The sequence below is a fragment of the Panthera leo genome, chromosome E1, assembly GCF_018350215.1.
Source record: "Panthera leo isolate Ple1 chromosome E1, P.leo_Ple1_pat1.1, whole genome shotgun sequence".
Classification (NCBI taxonomy): Eukaryota; Metazoa; Chordata; class Mammalia; order Carnivora; family Felidae; genus Panthera; species Panthera leo.
In genome coordinates, this window is record NC_056692.1 from 38796790 (window position 1) to 38820076 (window position 23287).

At 44.0% G+C, this 23287-nt stretch overlaps 1 protein-coding gene across 4 annotated transcripts; it reads left to right on the forward strand.

Moving 5' to 3' along the window:
- The first annotated feature begins 8 nt into the window (after nucleotides 1–8).
- On the forward strand, nucleotides 9–22414 carry CASC3 (CASC3 exon junction complex subunit). 4 transcript variants are annotated; one of them, XM_042915093.1, is made up of 14 exons: nucleotides 161–938; nucleotides 1307–1334; nucleotides 1679–1716; nucleotides 12858–13016; nucleotides 13107–13258; nucleotides 13742–13918; nucleotides 14105–14790; nucleotides 17373–17437; nucleotides 17879–17993; nucleotides 18264–18362; nucleotides 18618–18832; nucleotides 19465–19587; nucleotides 19739–19802; nucleotides 20702–22414. In XM_042915093.1, exons 1-13 carry the CDS (start codon nucleotides 708–710, stop codon nucleotides 19760–19762), a joined length of 2112 nt encoding a protein of 703 aa, XP_042771027.1. In that variant the 5' UTR covers nucleotides 161–707; the 3' UTR covers nucleotides 19763–19802; nucleotides 20702–22414. The 4 variants fall into 4 exon arrangements, with proteins under 4 accessions (XP_042771028.1, XP_042771027.1, XP_042771026.1 ...); XM_042915092.1 differs by having other exon boundaries at nucleotides 162–938; nucleotides 20697–22414; XM_042915095.1 differs by lacking the exon at nucleotides 161–938 and adding an exon at nucleotides 966–1055 and having other exon boundaries at nucleotides 20697–22414.
- Nucleotides 22415–23287: the final 873 nt, after the last annotated feature.

Genomic DNA, 23287 nt, shown 5'->3' on the forward strand with positions numbered 1-23287 from the left:
GAAGGAAATCATGTCAGGAAATAGAACCAACGGCGGTTCATCTTTTAAAATCGGTTCTAAATCTTGGTTAAGTCTAGCATCATACCAGCCTGCACTTTGGGAGAGGTGATAGCTGGGATGGGGGTGGGGGAGATACAAGAAGGAAGAGGAAGTGAGAAAACACGGTGTGCTGCAACACTAAGTCCTTGAGCTTCACTGCAGACAACTGGTTTCTCCTTCGCTCTTTAGCTTCAAATGAGCTGCTGTGGCAAATTTTGACCCAGCACAACGACTTTAGAGGTTTACCTTCACTCGTGATTTTACTAAGCAAACGAATGCAGTAAAACGATCTGCTTCAAACGTAGGTAGAAACGAGAAACGGAAATAGAAAAGCCTGAAACAGCTCCAATGCCGCAGTGAAGCTGTGACAGGTGAGCGCCTTCGACTCGGAAGGCCCAAGATGGCTGGGCGAGGAACACCGCTACCCTCGCGGGGGCCTACCCCAGGCAAGACAGGGGTCGCGGCACGCCCCCCGCACGACACGGATTACGTAATCCCGCTCGCCGCAAACGTGCCGCAGGGTGCCCGCCCCTAGCCCCTCCTCCCGAAAAGCGCGGCGGCCAGTGTCGCACGTGAAGCATGCTGGGACTAGCTCTCAAGCCTCCCGGCAGCCCCTGCGACGGGCGCGGTACGTAAGGAGCTGGCCGGCGGCGGCCGTTCTCCGTAAGATGGCGGATCGTCGGCGGCAGCGCGCTTCGCAGGACACGGAGGACGAGGAGTCTGGCGCATCGGGCTCAGACAGCGGCGGCTCCCCGGCGCGGGGCGGCGGGAGCTGCAGCGGTAGCGCTGGAGGCGGTGGCAGCGGCTCTCTGCCTTCTCAGCGCGGAGGCCGAGCTGGGGCCCTTCATCTGCGGCGGGTGGACAGCGGGGGGGCGAAGAGCGCCGAGGAGTCGGAATGTGTGAGTGCGCGCGGGCGGGGCCGGCCGGGGGGCGGGGTGTAGGTGGTGATGCGAGGCTGGGAGTTGATGGTAGATGCTGGGGCATATCGTGTTAGAGAAGAGAGCTATCCCAGTGCGGTGTGCATCCGGAGCCCCAAGGGAGGAGGAGGTGTTGGGGTGTCAAGGGGAAGGGTAGAGCCGCTGTAGATGAAAAGCGGATGTTTATTCAGAAATTGGGGCTGGAAATGAAGAGATCGGACCTCCCTCGGCTGCTATTTGTTAAAGATGTACCTTTCCTCATTTCCCTTTTCAACCATTTTGTGTTGAGTCTTTAGCTCCCCACCCTCTGGAAATCACGGAACTAACCCATGTCATCTCCTTCCCTTCAGGAGAGTGAAGATGGCATGGAGGGCGATGGTGAGTAGCATTATGACAAGTTTTTTGCCGGTAAACTCAGATCACCTATCTTTAGCAGTTGACATCCTGTCAGACTGTTATGGATGTGGGGGAAAAGTGCCATAACGTGGCTCTTTGTAGCACAGGGCTTGTAAGCATACATTTTAGCAGTATGATGTTGGGCAAATCGCTCTTTGAGCCTGTTTCCCATTTGTAAATAGGGACCGTAATTTTATCTCCCTGATAGGTTGATGTCAGAATTGAATTAGAGTCTTAGCTTGACTCAAAAAGCAATCAGGAAATGTATTTATAATCATTTCTGTTGCCTTTTTTTTTTTTCCTTACGTATTTCTGTTTTGTTTCAGCTGTTCTCTCGGATTATGAAAGTGCAGAAGACTCTGAAGTGAGTGTAACAGGTTCTTTTTTCTCTGTTATCTAGGTTGGAAAATGGTTTGTTTGTTTTTAATGTATTTTAAAAACATGTACACACTCGTGGTTCAAAAGTACCATGACCCACTTGTTACTGTTCTTGTGCATTCTTCATTTATGCTCTTCAAAAACTGTTATAAAAGGTCTTGTTTAGAGTGAGGGAAATTTGGTGCATGCCTCTTTAGGTTTCACGTGATACACTGTTAGTGTCAGTTTTTCACTCTGTCTGCGAAAAATAAGGTTCTAAATTAGAGAATGAGAACATCTTGAAGTCCTTCACGGGATCTTTGGCAGTTCCTTTTATGCTACCTACAGAATGAAACCAGGCAGTTGGATATTTTTTTTCAAGTGTGAAGACCTTAAAAGGGCAGGATTCTGAGTGGTTTGTATCAGAAACATCCCTCAGTTTATAGGGTGCTTTCTCCCTCTTAAATTCAGGAGAAAATTTCCATAAACCAAGCTTTTGTGATCTTATTTTGGTTGGATGAACTACCAGGGAATGGCTGTTTGTTTCCTGGGGTTGTTGAATAAAGTCCTGAGTTCTGGATTTTGATCATGGGATTATGAACAGAAGGAATTGGATTGTGGATCAAAGGTTCATTGTATAGATTTTGTAGAACTGTTACTGTGTATTAGATTTCCATTAAGCACTGAAAATGCAACAGTGAACGCTATACCACAATTTCTGTCTTTAGGAATGACTTAGTAAGGAAGTTGGATAAACATGCAGGCAATCCTAGGACTTGGTGACAACTGCTGGGGACAGGGTTAAGTAGGGTATTAATGGCTGAGTACTGAATCCATTTTAGGTAGTCAGGAAAAAATAAGTTGGAGTTAGACAAACCATGTTCTAGGCAGAGGGAACAACAGCTGTGAAAGTCCTGACACAGAGTAGACTGAATTATTTGGAAACTGATAGTTTGATGTGGCTGGAACATAATAGGTATGGGACGGATACCAGAAATAAAGGCAAATTAGTGAACAGGGGCAAGATCGTCGAGGGATTTTCATGTACCTGCTATGTGCCAGGAGTTGTGCTGAGCACTGGAATAAAAGACAGACATGGTTCTTCCCTTGTGGAGAAAATAGACAAGTAATTACATTAATGTTTGGTGAGTGTCATAATATCGGAAGCATAGGGTGCTTTGGGAACACATGGTGGGGGCAACTAACTGGGTTTAGGAAACACAGAGGATGGGATGTTAAAATAGAGATTTGAAGGGTGAGTGGGAGTTAGCCAGGCAGAATATCCTAAGCAGAGAGAACACTGGGAAAAAGGTCTAGAAGGAATGGACTGCATGACCATTTGGAGGATGTGAAACGTTTAGCATGACTGGTGCTAAGTGATGAGTCTGAGTCCAAATCTTAAAATATCTTGTAAGCCAGATTAAAATGTATTTGGATTATAGCGTAAGGAAGTGAGAAAGCGTAACAGGGTTTTCACCAAGTATGTGATGAATACTGATGGCTTAAATTTTATTATATTATTATTATTATTGTTATTTTAATGTTTATTTTTGAGGGAGCAAGACAGCATGAGTAGAGGAGGACAGAAAGAGGGAGACAGAGAATCCGAAGGAGTCTCCAGGCTCCAAGCTGTCAGCGCAGAGCCCGATGTGGGACTCGAACCCACAAACTGTGAGATCATAACCTGAGCCGAAGTTGGACGCTGAACCGACTGAGCCACCCAGGCGCCCTTATTTTATTATTATTTTTTAAGATTTTAAGTAATCTCTACACCCAACGTGGGGCTGAAACCCACAACCCCAAGATCAGCTGTTGCATGCTCCACTGACCAAGCTAGCCAGGCTCCCCTGAATTAGACTTAAATTTTAAAGAAGTGTTTGTCAGATCCAAGGGACACCTGCCTCAGAAAATCCAGTTGGCCAGTTCTGAGCAAAATCTTGCAGAGGGAGGGAAGACTCAGACATTTATATGTTAATAAGATCCCAGGTTGATATTTATGCACAGTAAAATTTGAGATCTTTTTTTTAAGTAGGCTCCATACCCAGCATGGGGCTTGAACTCATGACCCTGAGATCAAGAGTTGGACACACTACCGTCTGACCCAGCCAGGCATCCCAAGAATTATTATTTTATAACCGTTATCTTGTCTGCAATTTTAGTTGATCTGAGGGGAGCAAAATTGGAAGCAGAAAAGCTAAAGCAATGTGCAAGTTGAGGCAAGCAGTATATGTGGCCTGGAGTGGAGTGGTGTGATAGCAATGAAAACGGAACTGGACAGGATCAAGGGGCACCTGGGTGGCTCAGTCAGTTAAGTGTCTGACTCTAGTTTTGGCTCAGGTCATGATCTTGCGGGTTTGTTGGTTCTAGCCCTGTTGTCAGGCTCTGTGCTGACAGTGCAGGGCGTTCTTGGGGTTCTCCCTCCCCCCCCCTCCCCCTTCCTCCCCCTCCCCCCCTCCCCCCCGCCCCTCCTGAGCTCTCTCTATCTCTTAAAATAAATTAACTTGGGAGGAAAAAAGTGGACAGAATTGAAAGCTATTTAGGTAATGGAATTCATAGAATGTGGTGATTGATGAGATGACTTATTTTCTCTGAAGTCAGTGATGAAGTTAATGTGTAAAGAGTAGAAGGGAGATGAGAGGTTTTGGGGGTGAAGAATGTTTGCAGTAGTCACTAGAGAATGGAAACCCTGGGAAGATTGTTATGCAGAATGCAGTGTTCAGTGAAGTTTGTTGATTATGAACTTATAGCATCTCACTGTTCTGTATGTAAATGAGTTTGGGTGTTATCCTAATAGCAAGGAAAGAAAGCTACTGATGGCTTAAGTAAAGAAGATGAATTGTGGGTGAGGCAAGACTTGGGACAGGGAGAGCCGGTTAAGAGGTTGTTAGGACAAGCCAGGGAACATGATGGTACCCTACAGAAGAGACATGGCAGTGGGACTCAGATTTGAGACATGTTAGGTGCTACTAACAGAACTTCTTGATTGAATGTGGAGCCTGAATTAAGCAGTCAAAGGGATGCCCAGGTTGATGAATGAGAGAGAGAATGGGACACAGGAAGGGTGCCTGGGTGACTCAGTTGGCTAAGCAGCTGACTTTGGCTCAGGTCATGATCTCGTGGTTCATGGGTTCCAGCCCCACGTCGGGCTCTGTGCTGACAGTTGAGAGCCTGGAGCCTGCTTTGGATTCTGTGTCTGTCTCTCTCTGCCCCTCCCCCAGTCACATTCTGTGTCTGTCTGTCTGTCTGTCTGTCTCTCTCTCTCTCTCTCAAAAATAACATTTTACGAGAAGGGCACATGGGTGGCTCAGTCAGTTGTGTATCCGACTTCGGCTCAGATCATGATCTTGCGGTTCATGAGTTCAAGCCCCGCGTCGCGTCAGGCTCTGTGCTGACAGTTCAGAGCCTGGAGCCTGCTTCGGATTCTGTCTCCCTCTGCTTCTCCCACTCACACCGCCTCTCTCTCTCTCTCTCTCTCTCTCTCTCTCTCTCTCTCTTAAAAAAAAAACATTAAAAAAAAAAAAGAACGGGGCGCCTGGGTGGCTCAGTCTGTTAAGCATCCGACTTCGGTTCAAGTCATGGTCTCACAGTTTGTGGGTTCAGGCACTGCATAGGGCTCTGTGCTGACGGCTCAGCCTGGAGCCTGCTTCGGATTCTGTGTCTGTCTGTCTGTCTGTCTGTCAGTCTCTCTCTCCACCCCCTGCCCAAACTCTGTCTCTCAAAAATGAATAAACGTTAAAAAAATTTTTTTAAAGAATAAAAGAATGGGACACAGGAGGAGATTTTAGGAAGAAGAATGGTGGGTTAAATTTTGGATGTTTTGAAATTGAGGGACTTGTGGGACTTTGAAATGGCAATATATAGTATATATATCGTCTGAAAGTTAAGAAAGTCTAGTTCTGCTCTAATACAGTAGTCACTAGCCAAATGTGGCTATTTAAATTTAAATTAGTTTAACTTAAAATCAACTTCAGTTCTTCAGTTGCGGTGGCCACATTTTAAGTACTCAGTAGCTAGGTGTGGGTACTGGCTGCTGTATTGGACAGCATAGAAAAAGTTTCTATGGACAGCAGATTATATTACAGAAAAAAAGCCTGGTATCCTGACTTTAATAATAATCCATTGCTTGCATTTCTTCTTGATTACTAACTATATACCTATACGCTACAGTTCAGTCTTGCCTATTAAAGTATGATCTCTCTTGAGGTATCTGGGTGGCTCAGTCTGTTAAGTATCTGACTTTGGCTAAAGATATGATCTCAAGGTTCATAAATTCAAGCCCCACAGCAGGCTTGCTGCTGTCAGTGCAAAGCCTGCTTTGGATCCTCTGTCCCCCTCTCTCTGCCCCTCTTCAACTTGCGCTCTCTCAAAAAAAATAATAATTTTGATTTTTTTTTTTTTTTGAGTTTATCTTGAGAGAGGATGTGTGCAAGTGGGGGGGGGGGCAGAGAGAGAGAGAGAGAGAGAGAGAGAGAATGGGAGAGAGAGAATCCCAAGCAGGCTCCATTGATGCACTATCAGCATGGAGCCTGTTGTGGGGCTCAAACTCATGAACTATGAGATCATGACCAGAGCTGAAATCAAGAGTTGGACGCTTAACCGACTGAGCCACCCAGGTGCCCCAAATTTGATCGGTCTCTTAGTCTACAGGTTAGTTTTTCATCCCTTTCTTTTCCTTACAGTTAATCTGTTGAAAAGGTATTGATGATTGTTCACTCGTGGTACAACCCAACATGCCTTTTCTGTCCTTTGTATTTCCTGCAAATTATTTCCAGATCCATGGAAAGACAACATGAACCAAAGATTTTATCTTGAACAAAACTGATCATTACTTATTTTCTTTCCCTTATAGGTCACTTGCTTTTTTTGTGTAGGTATTCCCAGTATATATTTTTTAAGGTCCAGTAATTATATTAGAATTTGTCTGGTGGTAGTTGCTCTGGGCTGGTGTTCACAGGTATGAGATGTACTCTGCAATATGTCATGGAACTCCTATCCCAAGTATTTTGTTTTATTTATTTTTATTGTGTATTTATTTTTGAGAGAGAGAAAGTGTATGTGCACAAGTGGGAGAGGGATAGAGAGAGTGGGGGACAGAGGATCCCAAGTAGGCTCTGTGCTGATGGCAGAGAGTTGGATGCAGGGCTCCAACTCACGAACCCTGAGATCATGACCTGAGCCAAATTTGGACACTTAACCAACACAGCCACCCAGGTGCCTCCTAAGTATTTTATGTGTGTCTTCAGTATTTGACCCTTTCTTTCTAATCCTTTTTTCCTTTACTTCTTGATTTTTAAAAATACTTTTTCCTTATCACTTTTATTTTCACTTAAGGTGTTATTACTATGTTTATTCACTCTTGTGTTTCTTCTAGTTTTAGGCTTTGTATTTGAAATGATTTTTTTTTAATTTCTAGTACTTTCCTGAGTTCTTTCGTTTCGTTTTTGAGTTTTTCTAACTCTGATTGATGTTCTTTCATATCTTACCTAATTTTCTTAATGCCTTTTTAGATTTTTTGAAATGAAGTTACACTTTTTATATGATATGTCTGTCTTCTGTCATGCTTTCTTTGTAGAATGCTCTTATTTTTTCTTTCTCATGATAAGTTTATATAGGATTTGACCTCTATATTTTTGTTACCGGTTTGTATTTTATGTGATATTAGTTTTCCTGATCTGTTAGAAGGACATATGGCTCAGAGTAGCTTTTTCTGACTTCATAAAGCTCTTTCTGTTGTTTTCCTGTAGTGTTAAAAAAAAAAAAGTGGTGGATTGCTTTCTGTGATTTCCTGCTCTTGTTCCCTTTCCTAATTTGTTCTGTAGCTTCTCTTCACTCCTTGTGGTCCTCTCCTGCTCAGTTGGATTGTCCTCTCAAGTTTCTCTTTGGTGTGGGACCCTATCCTAGAAGGCAGCCCTGGCAGCTGGGTCGGTTGCAAGATTTCAGAGATTTTAGACACCTCGAGCCCTTTCAGAGCTTCTTACTGCAGGACCCTCACATTCAAACACTATTGGAGACAGTAAAACTCCTCCTACTTTCAACTGTTGTTTTCAGTTTAGCTTTCTGTTAAATAAATACCTGTTGATTAGTTCAGGGTTCTCCTGTTCTCAGTTCCATTTACTACTCTGCTTTCTTGAGTACGGACACAGTCTGGTGCAGGTCTTAATGGCTGTTCGTGCTTTATTTCTGTTTGCTTGTATTTTGAGGTCTGGGGAATACCTTGTAACCTAGTTTTGTTGTAAACCTCCAAAGCCTTTAAAGGGCTTTGATTTTGCTGTCTAGAAGCCCTCATTTCATGTGGAGGTTAGAAGAGATCAAAAACTGCGGCTGCCATTTTCCCAGAATCCTGGGAAAATCCCAGACAATTTTTAAACTTGTTTTTTCATTATTATTATTTTTATTTTTAATTTTATTTATTTTTGACAGAGACAGAGTGTGAGCATGAGCTGGGGAGGGGCAGAGAGAGAGGGAGACACAGAATCTGAAGCAGGCTCCAGGCTCCAAGCTGTCAGCACAGAGCCTGACGCGGGGCTCGAACTCATGAACTGCGAGATCATGATCTAGGCCGAAGTCGGACACTTAACCAACTGAGCCACCCCGGGCCCCCCCCCCTTTTTTTTTAATGTTTATTTATTTTTGAGAGAGAGAATGCAAGCAGGGGACAGGCAGAGAGAGAAGGGGACAGAGGATCTGAAGCAGGCTCTGTGCTGACAGCAGAGAGCCCCGATGCAGGACCTGAGCCCGTGAACTGTAAGATCATGACTCAGCTGAAGTTGGATGCTTAACCGACTGAGCCACCCAGGACTGTCCTATTTTTTAGTTGGGTTGTCTTTTTATTGAGTTATAAAAATATATTCTAGATACAGGTTCCTTATCAGATACATGATTTGCAAATCTTTTTTCCACATTCTGTGGGTTTTCTTTCTACTTTCTTAATGGTGCAAGGTTTCAATTTTGATGAAGTCTAATATATCTGTTTTTTTTTCTTTTTGTGCTTTTGATGTCATATCTAAGAAGGCTGAATCCATGCCAAAACCAAAGTCATGAAGATTAACTCCTGTTTTCTTCTAAGAGTTCTATAGTTTTAGCTCTTAAATTTAGGACTTTGATTCATTTTGAGTTAATTTTTGTATATGGGGTGAGGTGAGGGTCTAACTTTTTTTTTTTTTTTGCATGTGGCAGTTTTTTATTTTTATTTTTTAATGTTTATTATGAGAGAGCGCGAATCAGGGAGGAGCAGAGAGAGAGGGAGACACAGAATCCGAAGCAGGCTCCAGGCTCTGAGTTGTCAGCACAGAGCCCGATGTGGGGCTGGAACTCAGGAACCACGAGATCATGACCTGAGCCGAAGTCACTCACTCAACCAACTAACTGAGCCTCTCAGGTGCCCCTGCATGTGGTAGTTTTGATCAAAGGAGTATTGAAGAGTTTTAAAGAGGAGCAGGCTTAGTTTTTTAAAAATGTATGGCATAAAAATTAAATGTATAGCAGGGGTGCCTGGCTGGCTCAGTTGGCAGAGTAGGCAACTCTTGATCTCAGGGTCGTGGGTCGTGAGTTCAAGCCCCACATTGGGTGTGGAGCCTGCTTAAAAAAGAAATGTATAGCAGTTCCAGATAAGACTTGTCTGGAGTGTGGCCATGGAAACAGATGGCCTGTAGCAGAGGTGAAGAGTGAGCATCTTGCTAGTCTTCCAAGTCTGTGGCAGGGTTGGCTCAAGGAAGGCATAGAGGTATATAGCTAGGTGATAGGAGCCTCAGGGGAGTAGGAATTTAAAATGATGCTGGAGAACTTAGATCTAGAAGAGACATTGAGAACCAGGAAGACACTAACTCTTGTCTTATACTCTGAAATACATAGGGAATGCAAGAATAAGCTAAAACTTCTGTGTGAGAAAGCTACCAGGGGCTTCAAGGGAGAGCTAGACTTGAGAGTTGGGGAGAGTATTCATTGAAGAGGAGTTTTGTCTCTGGAAAAGGATTTTGGTGTCAGTCCTTAGCCAAAGCAGTGTGATCCTGGGGTAGCACCTTTTTGTCTTCAGTTAGACCAGACTAATTTGGAGTCTTCTCAGCACTGCTGTTTGTATCTTTCTGTCCTGCCCTGGAAACAAAATTAGTTTCTCATTTGGAATAAAAGAATTCCCTCATTTGACATTCCACCATGGACTAGAGGAGGCAGAGCATAAGACAAAATTCTCATAATCATGCTGATACTATTTTAAGATGTTTGAGATCAGTGTGTGCGTCTGTGTGTTTGTTTGGTGGGGACTAATGAATGAAGGTCACATATACATATTGAATAAGATTCTTGAAATTTCTGCTTTAGAACTTACAGGGGACATAAGATTAGGGAAAGAACTGAATGATTACCACCTACCCATCCCCATCTCAAGAGGAGGGGAAACTTCTTGTGAATGAGGGGAAATGGGAAGAATCAAGGGCACTTGGTTATTAGAAAGCTGTGGGTAGGGGCGTTTGGGTGGTTCAGTCAGTTAAGCATCTGACTCTTGATTTCGGCTTAGGTCGTGATCCCACGGTTTGTGATTTCAAGCTCCACATTGGGCTCTGCACTAACAGTGCGGAGCCCGCTTGGGATTCTCTCTCTGCCTCTACCCCACTCACTTGCTCTCTCTCATAATAAATACATTTTTAAAAATAAAAAAAAAAAGCTATGAGTAGAGGCTTAATCCTTATAGTGTGGGTGTGGTCTTCCTCTAATTGTGGGTTTCATAACAGTATCACCTTTCAGGAGTCTGACCCAAAACACTTAGAGGCTGAAATACCCAGATGCTGAGTAGGGAAGAGGATTAGTTGGCTCATTTGGGCCGGTTGGGCAGACGCCACTCTATTTGAAGAAAGGGTAGAAACTTAGAGCTTCTTTGCTTTATCAGGAATCTCAGAACTCTTTGATCACATTCCTGATGTTAGCATGAGTTTGGAGTTATGAGCAAGTCTAGTATAGATCAAGCGTCAGACCCAGTAGGAGAATAAGACTAGTGTGCACCTATCTACCAGGTGGCAGTGGGGTGTTGGCACCCTGACCTATTAACCCAGCAGTGAGGACTAGCCCACCTTCCTTTGAACCCATTTCTTTGTTTTCAGGTCTCTAAACCTACCCTCCAGCCTATAGATTGGCCTCTGGAGGCCCAAATCCTGAGAGGAATTTGAAATGAAAGTATTCTAAAGCCAGTTCCCTCAGCATACGCTTTAATTGCTCCTTTTCTCTCCCTAGAACTAGCCACACCTTTATTACCTAACCCTTTCTGGTGGCCCCTGTTTAGTAGGTGGCCTAAGGACCCTCTTCTGTATGGACAGACTCAGCAGTTTCTCTGTCACAAGCAGGATTATCCAATCTTGATGTGGCAGGAGAGGAAAGGAGATGTGGAGAGGCAAGAAAGCACTTGAGCTTTGTTTTCATTTCTAAAATGCAGTGGTCATACAAGTTCTCTAGCTTTCTAAGTCATGGGTGCCTGGTTGGCTCAGTTGGTAGAGCATGTGACTCTTGATCTCGGGGTCGTTAGTTCAAGCCCCATGTTGGGTGTAGAGATTACTTAAAAATAAAATCTTAAAAAGAACAAGTTTTTTAAGCCAAAATTTTATAATTACATAATTCTGGGCTGAGTTGTTGGCTAAGGTGATCTCATGCTGCAGAAAGTTGAGTATTCGTATCACAGACATAAAAAATGTATGCCATTATTTCCCAATTTGAGGGTAAATAAATGCCTTGAAAAATCATAGGGTTATTACAGAGTTTGCAAATTCACTAGCTCAGTTCATATTATTTATAGACTAAATGTACATCTCCCACCTTTATGTATTACTGGTTTTGAATATACAAGTTAATACAATGTAGATTTTTTTGAAGTATTGAATGTATAGAAATTGTTTGTTAATATGTTTTTTTCAGTCACTGGGTGTTATATGAGCTATTGTCTAATGGAGATTCATGAAAATTTTGGAGTTTAACAAGAGGTCCACATAATCTAAAAGGTTGGGAATCTCTGCTCTAAGCTATTCTGAGATGAGACAATTCACAGCTTGAGTTAGAGTGTAGTTTTTAGGCACTGCATGTTTAAGAAATAATCCATGAAGAAGGAGAGAAATCATCAACAAAGATTAAGCTCCTTTTGTATGGTAGGCAGTTTTTATTTTTATTTATTTATTTTTTTTTTTTAAAAATTTTTTTTTTTTTCAACGTTTTTTTTTATTTATTTTTGGGACAGAGAGAGACAGAGCATGAACGGGAGAGGGGCAGAGAGAGAGGGAGACACAGAATCGGAAACAGGCTCCAGGCTCCGAGCCATCAGCCCAGAGCCTGACGCGGGGCTCGAACTCACGGACCGCGAGATCGTGACCTGGCTGAAGTCGGACGCTTAACCGACTGCGCCACCTAGGCGCCCCTATTTTTATTTTTTTTAATGTTTATTTATATTTGAGAGAGAGAGAGAGAGATACTGTGAGCAGGGAAGGGGCAGAGAGAGAAGGGGACAGAGGATCTGAAACGGTCTCTACACTGACAGCAGCCAGCCCGATGTGTTCATGGCTTGAACTCATGAACCATAAGATTATGACCTGAGCTGAAGTTGTCCACTTAACCAACTGAGCCACCCAGGTGCCCCCTGTATGCTAGGCAGTTGAAAGCCTCTCTTTCGTATCTCCTGGGCTCCTTCCCCAGAGGCTACCATGGTTAACATTTCCTTGCATATCTTCCTGGAAAACTTACACGGATCTGTATAAGTGTATGTATGTATATTTTTTATTGTGTTTTGTGTGTGTGTGTGTGTGTGCCCCATCCTCTAGAAATTTTAGTAAGAGTTTTGATATGTTTGCTTTTAATTCTTACATGGTAGTAAAAGTTCATTAGAAAATGTTTCTATCCTAAAGAATGGAAAATAAGGGGCACCTGGGTGGCTTAGTTGGTTAAGGGTCCAACTCTTTGGTTTGACTTAGGTCATGATCTCATGGTTTGTGGGTTGGAGCCCTGTGTCAGGCTCTGTACTGACAGCATGGAACCTGCTTGGGATTCTCTCTTTCCCTCTCTCTCTGCCCTTCCCCCGCTCATGTACATGCTCTCTTTCTCTCTCAATAAACTTTAAAAAAAAAAAAAAGAATGGAAAGTAAAAATGCACCATTTCCAACTGATGGGAACTTTTTTCAGGGTGAAGAAGGGGAATACAGTGAAGAGGAAAACTCCAAAGTGGAGCTGAAATCAGAAGCCAATGATGCTGCTAATTGTTCAGCAAAAGAAGAGAAGGGAGAAGAAAAGCCTGACACCAAAGGCACTGTAACTGGAGAGAGGCAGAGTGGGGATGGACAGGTCAGTGTCCACCACAGGCCTCCATTTTGGGGGCCAGAATAAGGACTCTTAACCTTGGAGAGAATAAGGAGCCCTTTGTCTGTCCTCTAGGAGAGCACAGAGCCTGTGGAGAACAAAGTGGGTAAAAAAGGCCCTAAGCATTTGGATGATGATGAGGATCGGAAGAACCCAGCATACATACCCCGGAAAGGGCTCTTCTTTGAGCATGATCTTCGAGGGCAAACTCAGGAGGAGGAAGTCAGGTACAACCATTTGTTGCTGCTATTAGTATGTATTTAGTGCTTACTATATGCCCGGCACTTTGCTAATTTATTGCTCACAGTACTTTAAGTTTTATGATTATCTTTTGAGGAAAGTGAGGCTTAGGATATTTGGTAACTTTTGGTGGAGGAACTGGGATCCAGACCCACACTTCCACTGCCTTCCTTAATTTGAGGCTCAAGACTCTGGGATATGAAATACTTGCATAGGCTGCCTTATAAGCAAGAGATATTTATTTCCAAGGTGCTGAGTAGTTTGAAGTGAAGTCTTTCCTCATTTTTGTCCCTTATTACATTTGAGCTCAGTAGGCTCTGTGATTCACTCTTGGTTTTGTATAATCTGTCTGGGAAAATGGGAAGACCAGTGAAGTTCCTACTGTTTCTCTGCCCAACCCTATTTTTTCGTGAACATCTTTATATAATGGAATCTACCAGCCTAAGACACTTTTTCCTGGTTTTATCCAGACCCAAGGGGAGACAGCGAAAGCTATGGAAGGATGAGGGTCGCTGGGAGCATGATAAGTTCCGGGAAGATGAACAGGCTCCAAAGTCTCGACAGGAGCTCATTGCTCTTTATGGCTATGACATCCGCTCAGCTCACAATCCTGATGACATCAAACCCCGAAGAATCCGGAAACCCAGGTGAGGAAATTTTGCAGTTTATATTTATATTTTAGAGAGACCTTTGCTTTTTTAAATGCCATTTCAGCCTGTCATTTAGTCAGTGAGGAATGGGTGAAGTCTCCCTGACCTTCAGTTTATATCTCTAGTCATCTCATCTCTTTTGTTATTTCTTTCCTTAAGACTTTTGCCATTCCATTTATTCAGGTTTGGGAGTCCTCCGCAAAGAGATCCAAACTGGATTGTTGAGCGACCAAACAAGTCCCATCGCCATCAGGGTCCTGGGGGCACCCTACCACCAAGGACATTTATTAACAGAAATGCTGCAGGCACTGGCCGGATGTCTGCTCCCAGGAATTACTCTCGATCTGGGGGCTTCAAGGAAGGTCGTGCTGGTTTTAGGCCTGTGGATGCTGGTGGGCAGCATGGTGGCCGATCTGGTGAGACTGTTAAACATGAAGCCAGTTACCGGTCACGGCGCCTAGAGCAGACTCCTGTGAGGGATCCATCTCCAGAAGCTGATGCTCAAGTGCTTGGCAGTCCTGAGAAGGAAGAGGCAGCCTCAGAGATTCCAGCTGCTGCTCCTGATGCTGCACCACCAGCCCCTGACAGGCCTATTGAGAAGAAATCCTATTCCCGGGCAAGAAGAACGAGAATCAAAGCTGGAGATGCAGTCAAGGTTGCAGAGGAGGTGCCCCCTCCACCTGAAGGGCTGAACCCAGCGCCTCCAGTCCCAGAAACTACCCCTTCTCCACCTGCTAAGACTGGAGCCTGGGAGGCTCCAGTGGATTCTACTACAAGTGGACTTGAGCAAGATGTGGCACAACTAAATATAACAGAACAGAATTGGACTCCAGGGCAGCCTTCGTTCCTACAGCCACGTGAGCTTCGGGGTAGGTACCTTAGGGTTAGTGACTAACTTTTTTCCCTGAGCATCACTGAGTTTGGGGACATGGGATTAGGTGTCTTGGGGATATAGTATCTGATAAATATCTTTTTTTTTTTTTTTTTTTTTTAGAGAGTGCATGCATGTGCAAATGGGGGAGAGGGAAAGAGAGAATCCCAAGCAGGCTCTGAGAGCAGGCTCCCTGCTTTCAGCACAGAGCCCATCACCGGGTTCAAACTCACAAACTGAGATCATGACCTAAGCCAAAATCAAGAGTTGGATGCTTAACCAACTCCACCCGGGTGCCCCTAGCTTTGTTTTTGTTAACTGAAAGAAATATATTCATAGGTATATTCATACAAAGACCTCAGAGAAGTTTTATCTGTTACCCAAGACTACCCCACTACTTTGCCTACCTGACCAGTTATCAATATTGACCTCCTGAATGCACAATCTTTTACCCATTCTCTGTGGCAAAAGTTGGAAGAGGGTGGCAGTGTTCTTATTATATGAATTAATAGTTAAATATTTGAAGGCAGATACTTACTCGTTTGAATTTGGATGAGAATTTTCTTTTTTTTCTTATTTATTTATTCATTTATTTATTTATTTATTTATTTATTTAATGTTTTTTATGGAGGGCTTTTATTTTATTTTTTTTAATGTTTATTTTTGAGAGAGACAGAGTGCAAGTGGGGGAGGGGGGCAGAGAGAGGGGGAGACATTTAATATTTATTTTTGAGAGAGAGCACAAGCGAGGGAGGGGCAGAGAGAGAAGGGGAGAGACACAGAATCAGAGAGAGAGAGAGAGGGAGACACAGAATCTGAAGCAGGCTCCAGGCTCTGAGCTGTCAGCACAGAGCCCAATGCGGTGGTCAAACCCACAAACCATGAGATCATGACCTGAGGCAAAGTTGGACTCTCAGTGGACTGAGACACCCAGGTACCCCTGGATGAGAATTTTCTAATCTGTTTGAAAGGAAAGCCTAATTTCCTTAATCTAGAGCCAGGCTACCCAATAGAGTTTTCTATAGTGTAAGAACTTTTTGAACAATGGTAATGTGCCTAGAGTGACTGAGGAAATGAACTTGCAATTTTAATTAATAGAAATTTAAATAACCACATGTGGCTATTGGATATCACGTTGGATAGCAGAGTTCTAGAAACCAGGACCTATCTACCAGGCTCTTGCCCATCCATCTTTCCCTCCAGCCAGGTAGATCAAAAGATCTTTTCCTTAGTTTCTTTTTTATTTTTTTATTTTTTTAATTTTTTTAATGTTTATTTATTTTTGAGAGACAGAGTGTGGGTGGGGGAGGGGCAGAGAGGGAGACACAGAATCTGAAGCAGGCTCCAGGCTCTGGGCTGTTGTCAGCACAGAGCCCAAGGTGGGGCTCGAACTCACAAGCTGTGAGATCATTACCTGAGCCGAAGTTGGCCGCTTAACCAACTGAGTCACCCAGGCGCCCCTCTTTTCCTTTGTTTCTGAAATCTGATTTGAACTTAAAGATTGGAAATCCTCATTTGGACTGGGAGTTTCAGCATCCTTCCCTGGTGTGCATGATTTTGTTTGTTTATTTGGAGAAAGAATGTGAGTGAGAGGGAGCAGAGGAGGGGGAGAGGAAGAGAGAATCCCAAGCAGGCTCCACGCTGACAGTGGGGGCACGAACCTACGAACTATGAGATCATGACCTGAGCCAAAATCAAGAGTGGACACTTAACCTACTGAGCCATCCAGGCACCCCTGTGCATTTTTGAATACCAAAAACCAATGTAGTATAAACTGGACCTGGAGTTGATCTTTGGATGGAGAAGTATACCCTTCTACTGATACCTTATTACCATTGGAAGATGTCTTTTTTTGTCCTGAGTCATTTTCAGCCAGAGGGGAGTATCTTCCCAAATGTCCATCCTAGACCTCTATGGCCTAGAATAATTGGGCAGATTCACAGAATGTCCAGTTATGTTCAGAAACTTGAGGGCTGAGATTTTTCAATACGTTTGATAATGTACTGTGCTAATTATAACCTCTTAGGGATTCTGTAAAGGGAAGTATTTGGTGGGAGAAATTTGAACTTGCACTTTCTCATTGAAGTGTGTGTGTGTGTGTGTGTGTGTGTGTGTGTTCAAAGGCTTTATTGCTATATTAAGATTGCAGGCAGTGAGGACAGATTTCCAAATGCTGGTATTGACAGGAGGCAGAGATAGTTTAAAAGGAATTTTGTTGGGTCCCTGGGTGGCTTAGTTGGCATGCCTCTGACTCTTGATTTTGGCTCAGCTCATGATCTCATGATCTCATGATCTCATGGTTCGTGAGATCCAGCCCAGCATCAGGCTCTTTGCTGACACCGTGGAACCTGCTTGGGATCCTCTCATTCCCTCTTCCTCTGCCCTTCCCCAACTCATGTGCTTCCTCACTGTCTCTCCCCTTCTCCCTCTCAAAATAAATAAATATTAAAAAAGAATTTTGTTAGTTTAAAAGAATAAAACAATTCCACATGTTGTATTTTTCAACCTGTAATTTTCTCTTTAGTCTTACTCAACATCTATCTGCTCTGCAGCCATGACTTTTTTTTTGGTATATTACAGGTATGCCCAATCACATACACATGGGAGCAGGACCTCCACCTCAGTTTAACCGGATGGAAGAAATGGTACAGAAAGGAAAAGGGAGTAGTTGGGGGAGCGGGCTGCATGCAACAGTTGTTCACTGTTTAAACCAGGATAAGGCCTTGGAGTCTGCTTTCCCATTGATTTACCCATATTTCTTTTAATTTGGCTCTCCAGAAAGGGTAGAGGGTCTAGGTTCAGATCTTGATGTTTCTCATTGGCTTTACAATTCATTTTGCAAATATTTTTTTAAGCTTTTTTTATTAAGTAATCTCTACACCTCATGTGGGGCTCGAACTCATGACCCTGAAGTCAAGAGTTGCATGTTCTTCCATCTGAGCCAACCAGAACCCCTTCATTTTGCCAGTATTGTTTAAATATGTGCCATATACCAAGGGTGTGTTTTGCAGCACCTACAGGAGGGTGGGACTTGATAGGAGAGTCAGCCCTCTGGGAGTCTTTTTGCTCAGACCTCGTTATTTCAGGGTGTCCAGGGTGGGCGAGCCAAACGCTATTCATCTCAGCGGCAGAGACCTGTGCCGGAGCCTCCTGCCCCTCCTGTGCACATCAGTATCATGGAAGGACATTACTATGATCCATGTGAGTTGTTTTGGGGGTTTTTTGTTTGTTTTTTTAAAAATTCTTGTTAGGCACCTTTCTTGGCAGGATGAAGTGAATTAAGAGACCCGCCTCTTGACTCCTAAAATTTCCCTTCTGACTTCTCACAGTGGTTATCAAACATTGTCTGGCTGCTGTTTTCTTCACATGGAAAACTGAGAACATCTTTTAAAGGGTTTGGGGGACAAGGAGACTTATCCATATGATACGAAGAGTGAGGGTTTATGAGAGTCCCAATGTGATATTTTACAGTGCAGTTCCAGGGACCAATCTATACCCATGGTGACAGCCCTGCCCCACTGCCTCCTCAGGGCATGATTGTGCAGCCAGAAATGCACCTTCCCCACCCAGGTAAGCTTTGCACCTCTGCTTGTATGCTTCCAGTACGTGAGGATATGTGTTGGGGGCTTCACAAGCTCCATCCTCCTGAGCTCTGTGCTGCTTGCTTACAAGGCTGGCCACTCTGGCTGCTTGAGCAACAAACTCCTCTTGGGTCCATCCTGAGGACTTCATCCTGAGTCTTTCTGTGCTGAGCAGGGCAGCCAAGCCATCCCATGGAAATGGTGTTATCTTCTATTTAATTTTTGTTTTCCTCTTCTTATCCAGGTTTACATCCCCACCAGACACCGGCACCTCTCCCCAATCCGGGCCTCTATCCCCCACCAGTGTCCATGTCTCCAGGACAGCCACCACCTCAGCAGTTGCTTGCTCCTACTTACTTTTCTGCTCCAGGCGTCATGAACTTTGGTAATCCTAGCTACCCTTATGCTCCAGGGGCACTGCCTCCCCCACCGCCTCCTCATCTATATCCTAATACGCAGGTGAGATGGCTAATGAGCAGATTTTTCTACACATCCTTTAATTCAGACGAGGAGGTGATATGGGAAGAATGCTTAAGGAATTTGAGAAAACATTTCGATGCCACTGATTTGCATGTGACATCAGGACGCCTCTTGGTGGTCAGGAGCTGGAAATGCAGCTTATGTAATGCCCATCGTCTGTTTATTGCCTTCTGTTTCTTGAATGGTATTTCATTGAAGTGTTTTGGTATGTCTTAGGTGGCTGTGTCTGCTATTCAATTGAGTAAAGAAGCTGTATTATCCTTACCAGCCCTACCCCTTCCTGTGCTGCTTAACTCCCGACAGGTTGACACCATCTGGTATGTGAGGTGTCACCACTGAGCTTAGCCTCTTCCATTTTTCAGCTGATGGTAAGAATTAGAGAAAGATGAGCAATACTTTGGAGGAGTAAGAACCAGAACATAATTAAGAGATAGTAAGGTAGAAATGAAGGATCACTTTAAGGGGCAGCTTAGAGATTTAAAAACTTACAAATTCCCCAGTACTTTTACTTTTGTGCCTGAATAATGCTTCCTGCCCGAATAATGTTTCCTGTTCACCATAGTTAGGGTGAGTTTGCCTAACTTTTTCTTCTGACTTATTGGGGTCCCAAGGCCCCATCACAGGTATATGGAGGAGTGACCTACTATAACCCTGCCCAGCAGCAGGTGCAGCCAAAGCCCTCCCCACCCCGGAGGACTCCCCAGCCAGTCACCATTAAGCCCCCACCTCCTGAGGTATGTAAGCTGCTTCCCACATCAGTGGGCTTTCCTTTCCCCTAGAAAATTTCTCTCCTTTTCTGAGTGTGTCTCCATGGCCTTTTTTTTTTTTTTTTTTTTTTTTTTTTTTTTTAACGACTGGTAACAAATTCTAACTTTATTATTTCAGGTTGTAAGCAGGGGTTCCAGTTAATATGAGTTCTTAAATATTTTAAATCGAACATCCTATAAAAGTAAGTGTACAATGTACTATGACTCTTACAACATTTTAAATCTTATTTATTTATTTATTTATTTATTTATTATTATTTTTTTTTAATGTTTATTTTTGAGAGATAGAGACAGAGCATGAGCCGGGGAGGGACAGAGAGGGAGACACAGAGTCTGAAGCAGGCTCCAGGCTCTGAGCTGTTAGCACAGACCCCAACACAGGGCCCAAACCCACAAACCGTGAGATCAGGACCTGAGCCGAAGTCTGCTGCCCAACCGACTGAGCCACCTAGGCGCCCCAACTCTTATAACATTCTTAAAACTAATGCTCATGCTTATTTACTTAACAATCACCTAATTAATGCTTTAAGTTATAATCATGAGATATCTTGTGGGGAGGCTTAAAGGAGTCTCAAAATTTGCCAGCCGCTTTGTTTTGCGAATGCATTGAGCAGGATTGAAGCAGAAACCATTGTTAACTTGGCAGAATTTCATTTGGGAATCTGCAAGGGAAAAATGCAGGGCATTCTTTTTTAAGGAAAGGGAAATCTAAATTTGAGGTGTTTGCAGCAGAGCCAGTTCTAAAAGTCATGGAGAAAGATCATGGGGGTTTTATTGTTGCTTTGTTAGGGACTTTATTTTTTTATCTTTATTATTATTTTTTTTAACGTTTATTTATTTGAGAAAGAGAAGTGGAGAGAGAATCTCTGTGCTGTACTGCAGAGCCTGCTTGGAATTTTCTCTCTCTCACTCGTGTGTGCTCCTTCTCCTTCTTTCTCTCTCTCTCTTAAAAATAAATAAACATTAAAAAATAATAATAAAACACATGATTTAGAAACGTGGCTTTTTGAAAACAGCTTGTAAATGCCCAGAAGGTCCATTAACGATGTTTCTTCCCATTTCCCCACCCCTGTCAGAACAGCAGAGGTGAGAACCCAGGAGAGAAGAGAAATACAACTGGCTGTTTACTACCAGGAGGGCTTCAAAGTTATAGGGTGGCTCCTACCAGCAAGCAGCTGAATGAGGAGGACCCCTGCCTTCCTCTGAGGACAGACTCTGTTGGAGAAGGGGCTAACAAGTGGACTTCCTCCCATCTCCACTCTTTACTTGAGTTGGCTGTGCTCAGAGGAGCAGAGGTCCAGCCAGCTCAGGCTTCTGGGTCTACATCTAGAAGCCCATGTCTTTTACTCTTCTTCACTTTTTCCTGGGAAATTCAAGTGTCTTCTCCCAGGGAAGCTCCTTCCTGTATGTTTTGTTTCCTAAGACGTTCGTTTGTAAAGCCTGGCTTATTGTTCTTAAATTAATATTCTTTTAGTTTCTTTTTCTCTTTGCCTTTAAATGAGACAAATTCATTCTTCTGATTTGCTAGCTCCTCTGGGTTCCCTTTTGGTCTTTCCCTGCATCCCAGATAATTGAAGTTTTACCAGCCAGTTTTCCCCCACCAAGTCTATAAAGAGGTGGCCTTTCATTTTTGTCTGGCCGTTGTTATTGTACTTGGATTCTCTCAATTCCTCTAACCCTCGAAGCAGAGCCGTCCACAGAGTGTCTCATTGTGGAGAAAAGTTCAAAGTGTGTGGTAGGAGCCCTTCGTCTTGACTTCGATTTCCAGGTGTCTGAGCCTCCATCAGTCCCTGTACTGTGTAGGTGTCAGTCCTCTACTTGAGGGCAGAGTCTCTACAGTGGGGAGAGATGGCAGTCCAGATGCCCTTGTGAGAAAGGGAGAGTGGAGTAAGCCTTTGCCCCTTAAGGGTCTGTATTCACACAGTCCTCAGGGCTCAGTCTTGGAGGTAAGTGGAGTTAGAGGTCCCTCTGCTTCTCTTCTTTCCATCCTTCCTACCACACCCCCTTTCCAGTTGCTGTGGACCAATGCATCTCTCTAGAGGCAGATACTGTCCAGCAAGTGGTCTGCCCTATACTTTGCAGTTGCTCTTCTCCATGTCTTTCCTGCTACAAGTGTTTTAGATGTTACTACCTGATTTTCCCCAAGTTCTGCTCCTGTCCCTGCAAACAGAAGATCCCACATCTGGGCTTCAGGCCTAAGGAAGCCAGTCATTTTCGGGACAACGGCTCCTCTTCCTTTTCTTCCCTATCCATGGCGCTGAACCACTCCCCTGCTGCCTCTGTGGAAGAGGTCCCTATTACTGCAGCACTTGTGTCTGCCAGGGGTAATTTGGCCACTGTCCCTATCCTACAGAACCTGAGGGAGATGGTGATGGCTGTGTTTCCCCAAGTAACGTCACTGTTTCTATTCTCTCCAGGAGCTGACCTAACCACTCTTGAGTCACAGGTGTGGGGTGGGGGGTGGGGAGAGGCACTCAAGCTGTAACCCCCAAGGAGGAAATAACTGAGAGATTCTTCTAGGGGTAGCTGGTGGTTGTGCCTTTTGTAGGCTGTTCCCTTTGCCTTAAACCTGAAGATGTCTCCTCAAGCCTGTGGGCAGCATGCCCAGATTCCCAGACCTTAAGACACTGTGACAGTTGTCTCTGTTGGTCCACTGTGTTTCATTGCAAGAATTTCTCCATGTGTGTTGTTGTTGTTGCTGTTGTTGTTTGTTTGTTTGTTACTATTTTAAAGGGTGCACATTTGTGATCAGCATTGTGACTTGGAGATAATAAAATTTAGACTGTAAACTTGGCTCCTTTGCCAGTGTTTTGCATGAGTCTTGATTTCGGAGGGACAGTAGAGAACTTGCTGACTCCCCAGAGTTGCGGTCACAACTCAAGGCAACTCAAGACTTCTGAAATGGAAGCCCTGAGAGGTGGGGAACCCACAGTTGTATCTGTATTCCCCATTGGCTATCTTATCCTAACTACATTGCCACATGGATCCAGGATATTATTCAGTCCCTTTGATTGGAAGCATCAGGGACAGAAAAAAGTAGTGAGATGCAACTTACCCACGTGAACATGTAGTTACCCTTTCACCTTTGTTAGTGTTTGGCAAGTGAGTTTCCCAGGGTAATGTGCCCAAAGTCAATACAACTGTACCAGGGGGAGGCACAGGTAGCTAAGCTTTCTTCTTGTAAAGACACTCTGGCACTGAAGTATCAAGAACCACAGCCTAAGAGGGAGGCTTCTATTAACCTTAGTAAAGGTAAAGCGGAACTATTGAGACCATCAGCTGTGGCTAATGCTGCCGGTTATCTAGTTCACTGAGCCTCTGATGTGTGCAGGCCAGTTCCTAGCTTCGAAGTGACTGTTTTCTTCCAGACCCTGGGTGGGGTGAGGTTTACTACAGAGGTGATGCCCAGTGTGGGGAGCGATTGAGTTTAATGTGGAGCTAGTGGCATCTGTTCTTGGACCACAAATCCTTGTGCACTGGGGGCATGGACATCATGGTATACCTTAAAACAGTTGGGACTCCCCCTGTATCCCTTGGTGCTACTGCTTGAGGCAGAGGACCATGATTCTTTTTCCCCCTACCCCTGATTCCTCTTAGTCATGTCCATTTGCTTTCCTCCTCCCCACAGGGTGACGGGTAACTATGGCCCTGATCTCCTGGGGGTCAT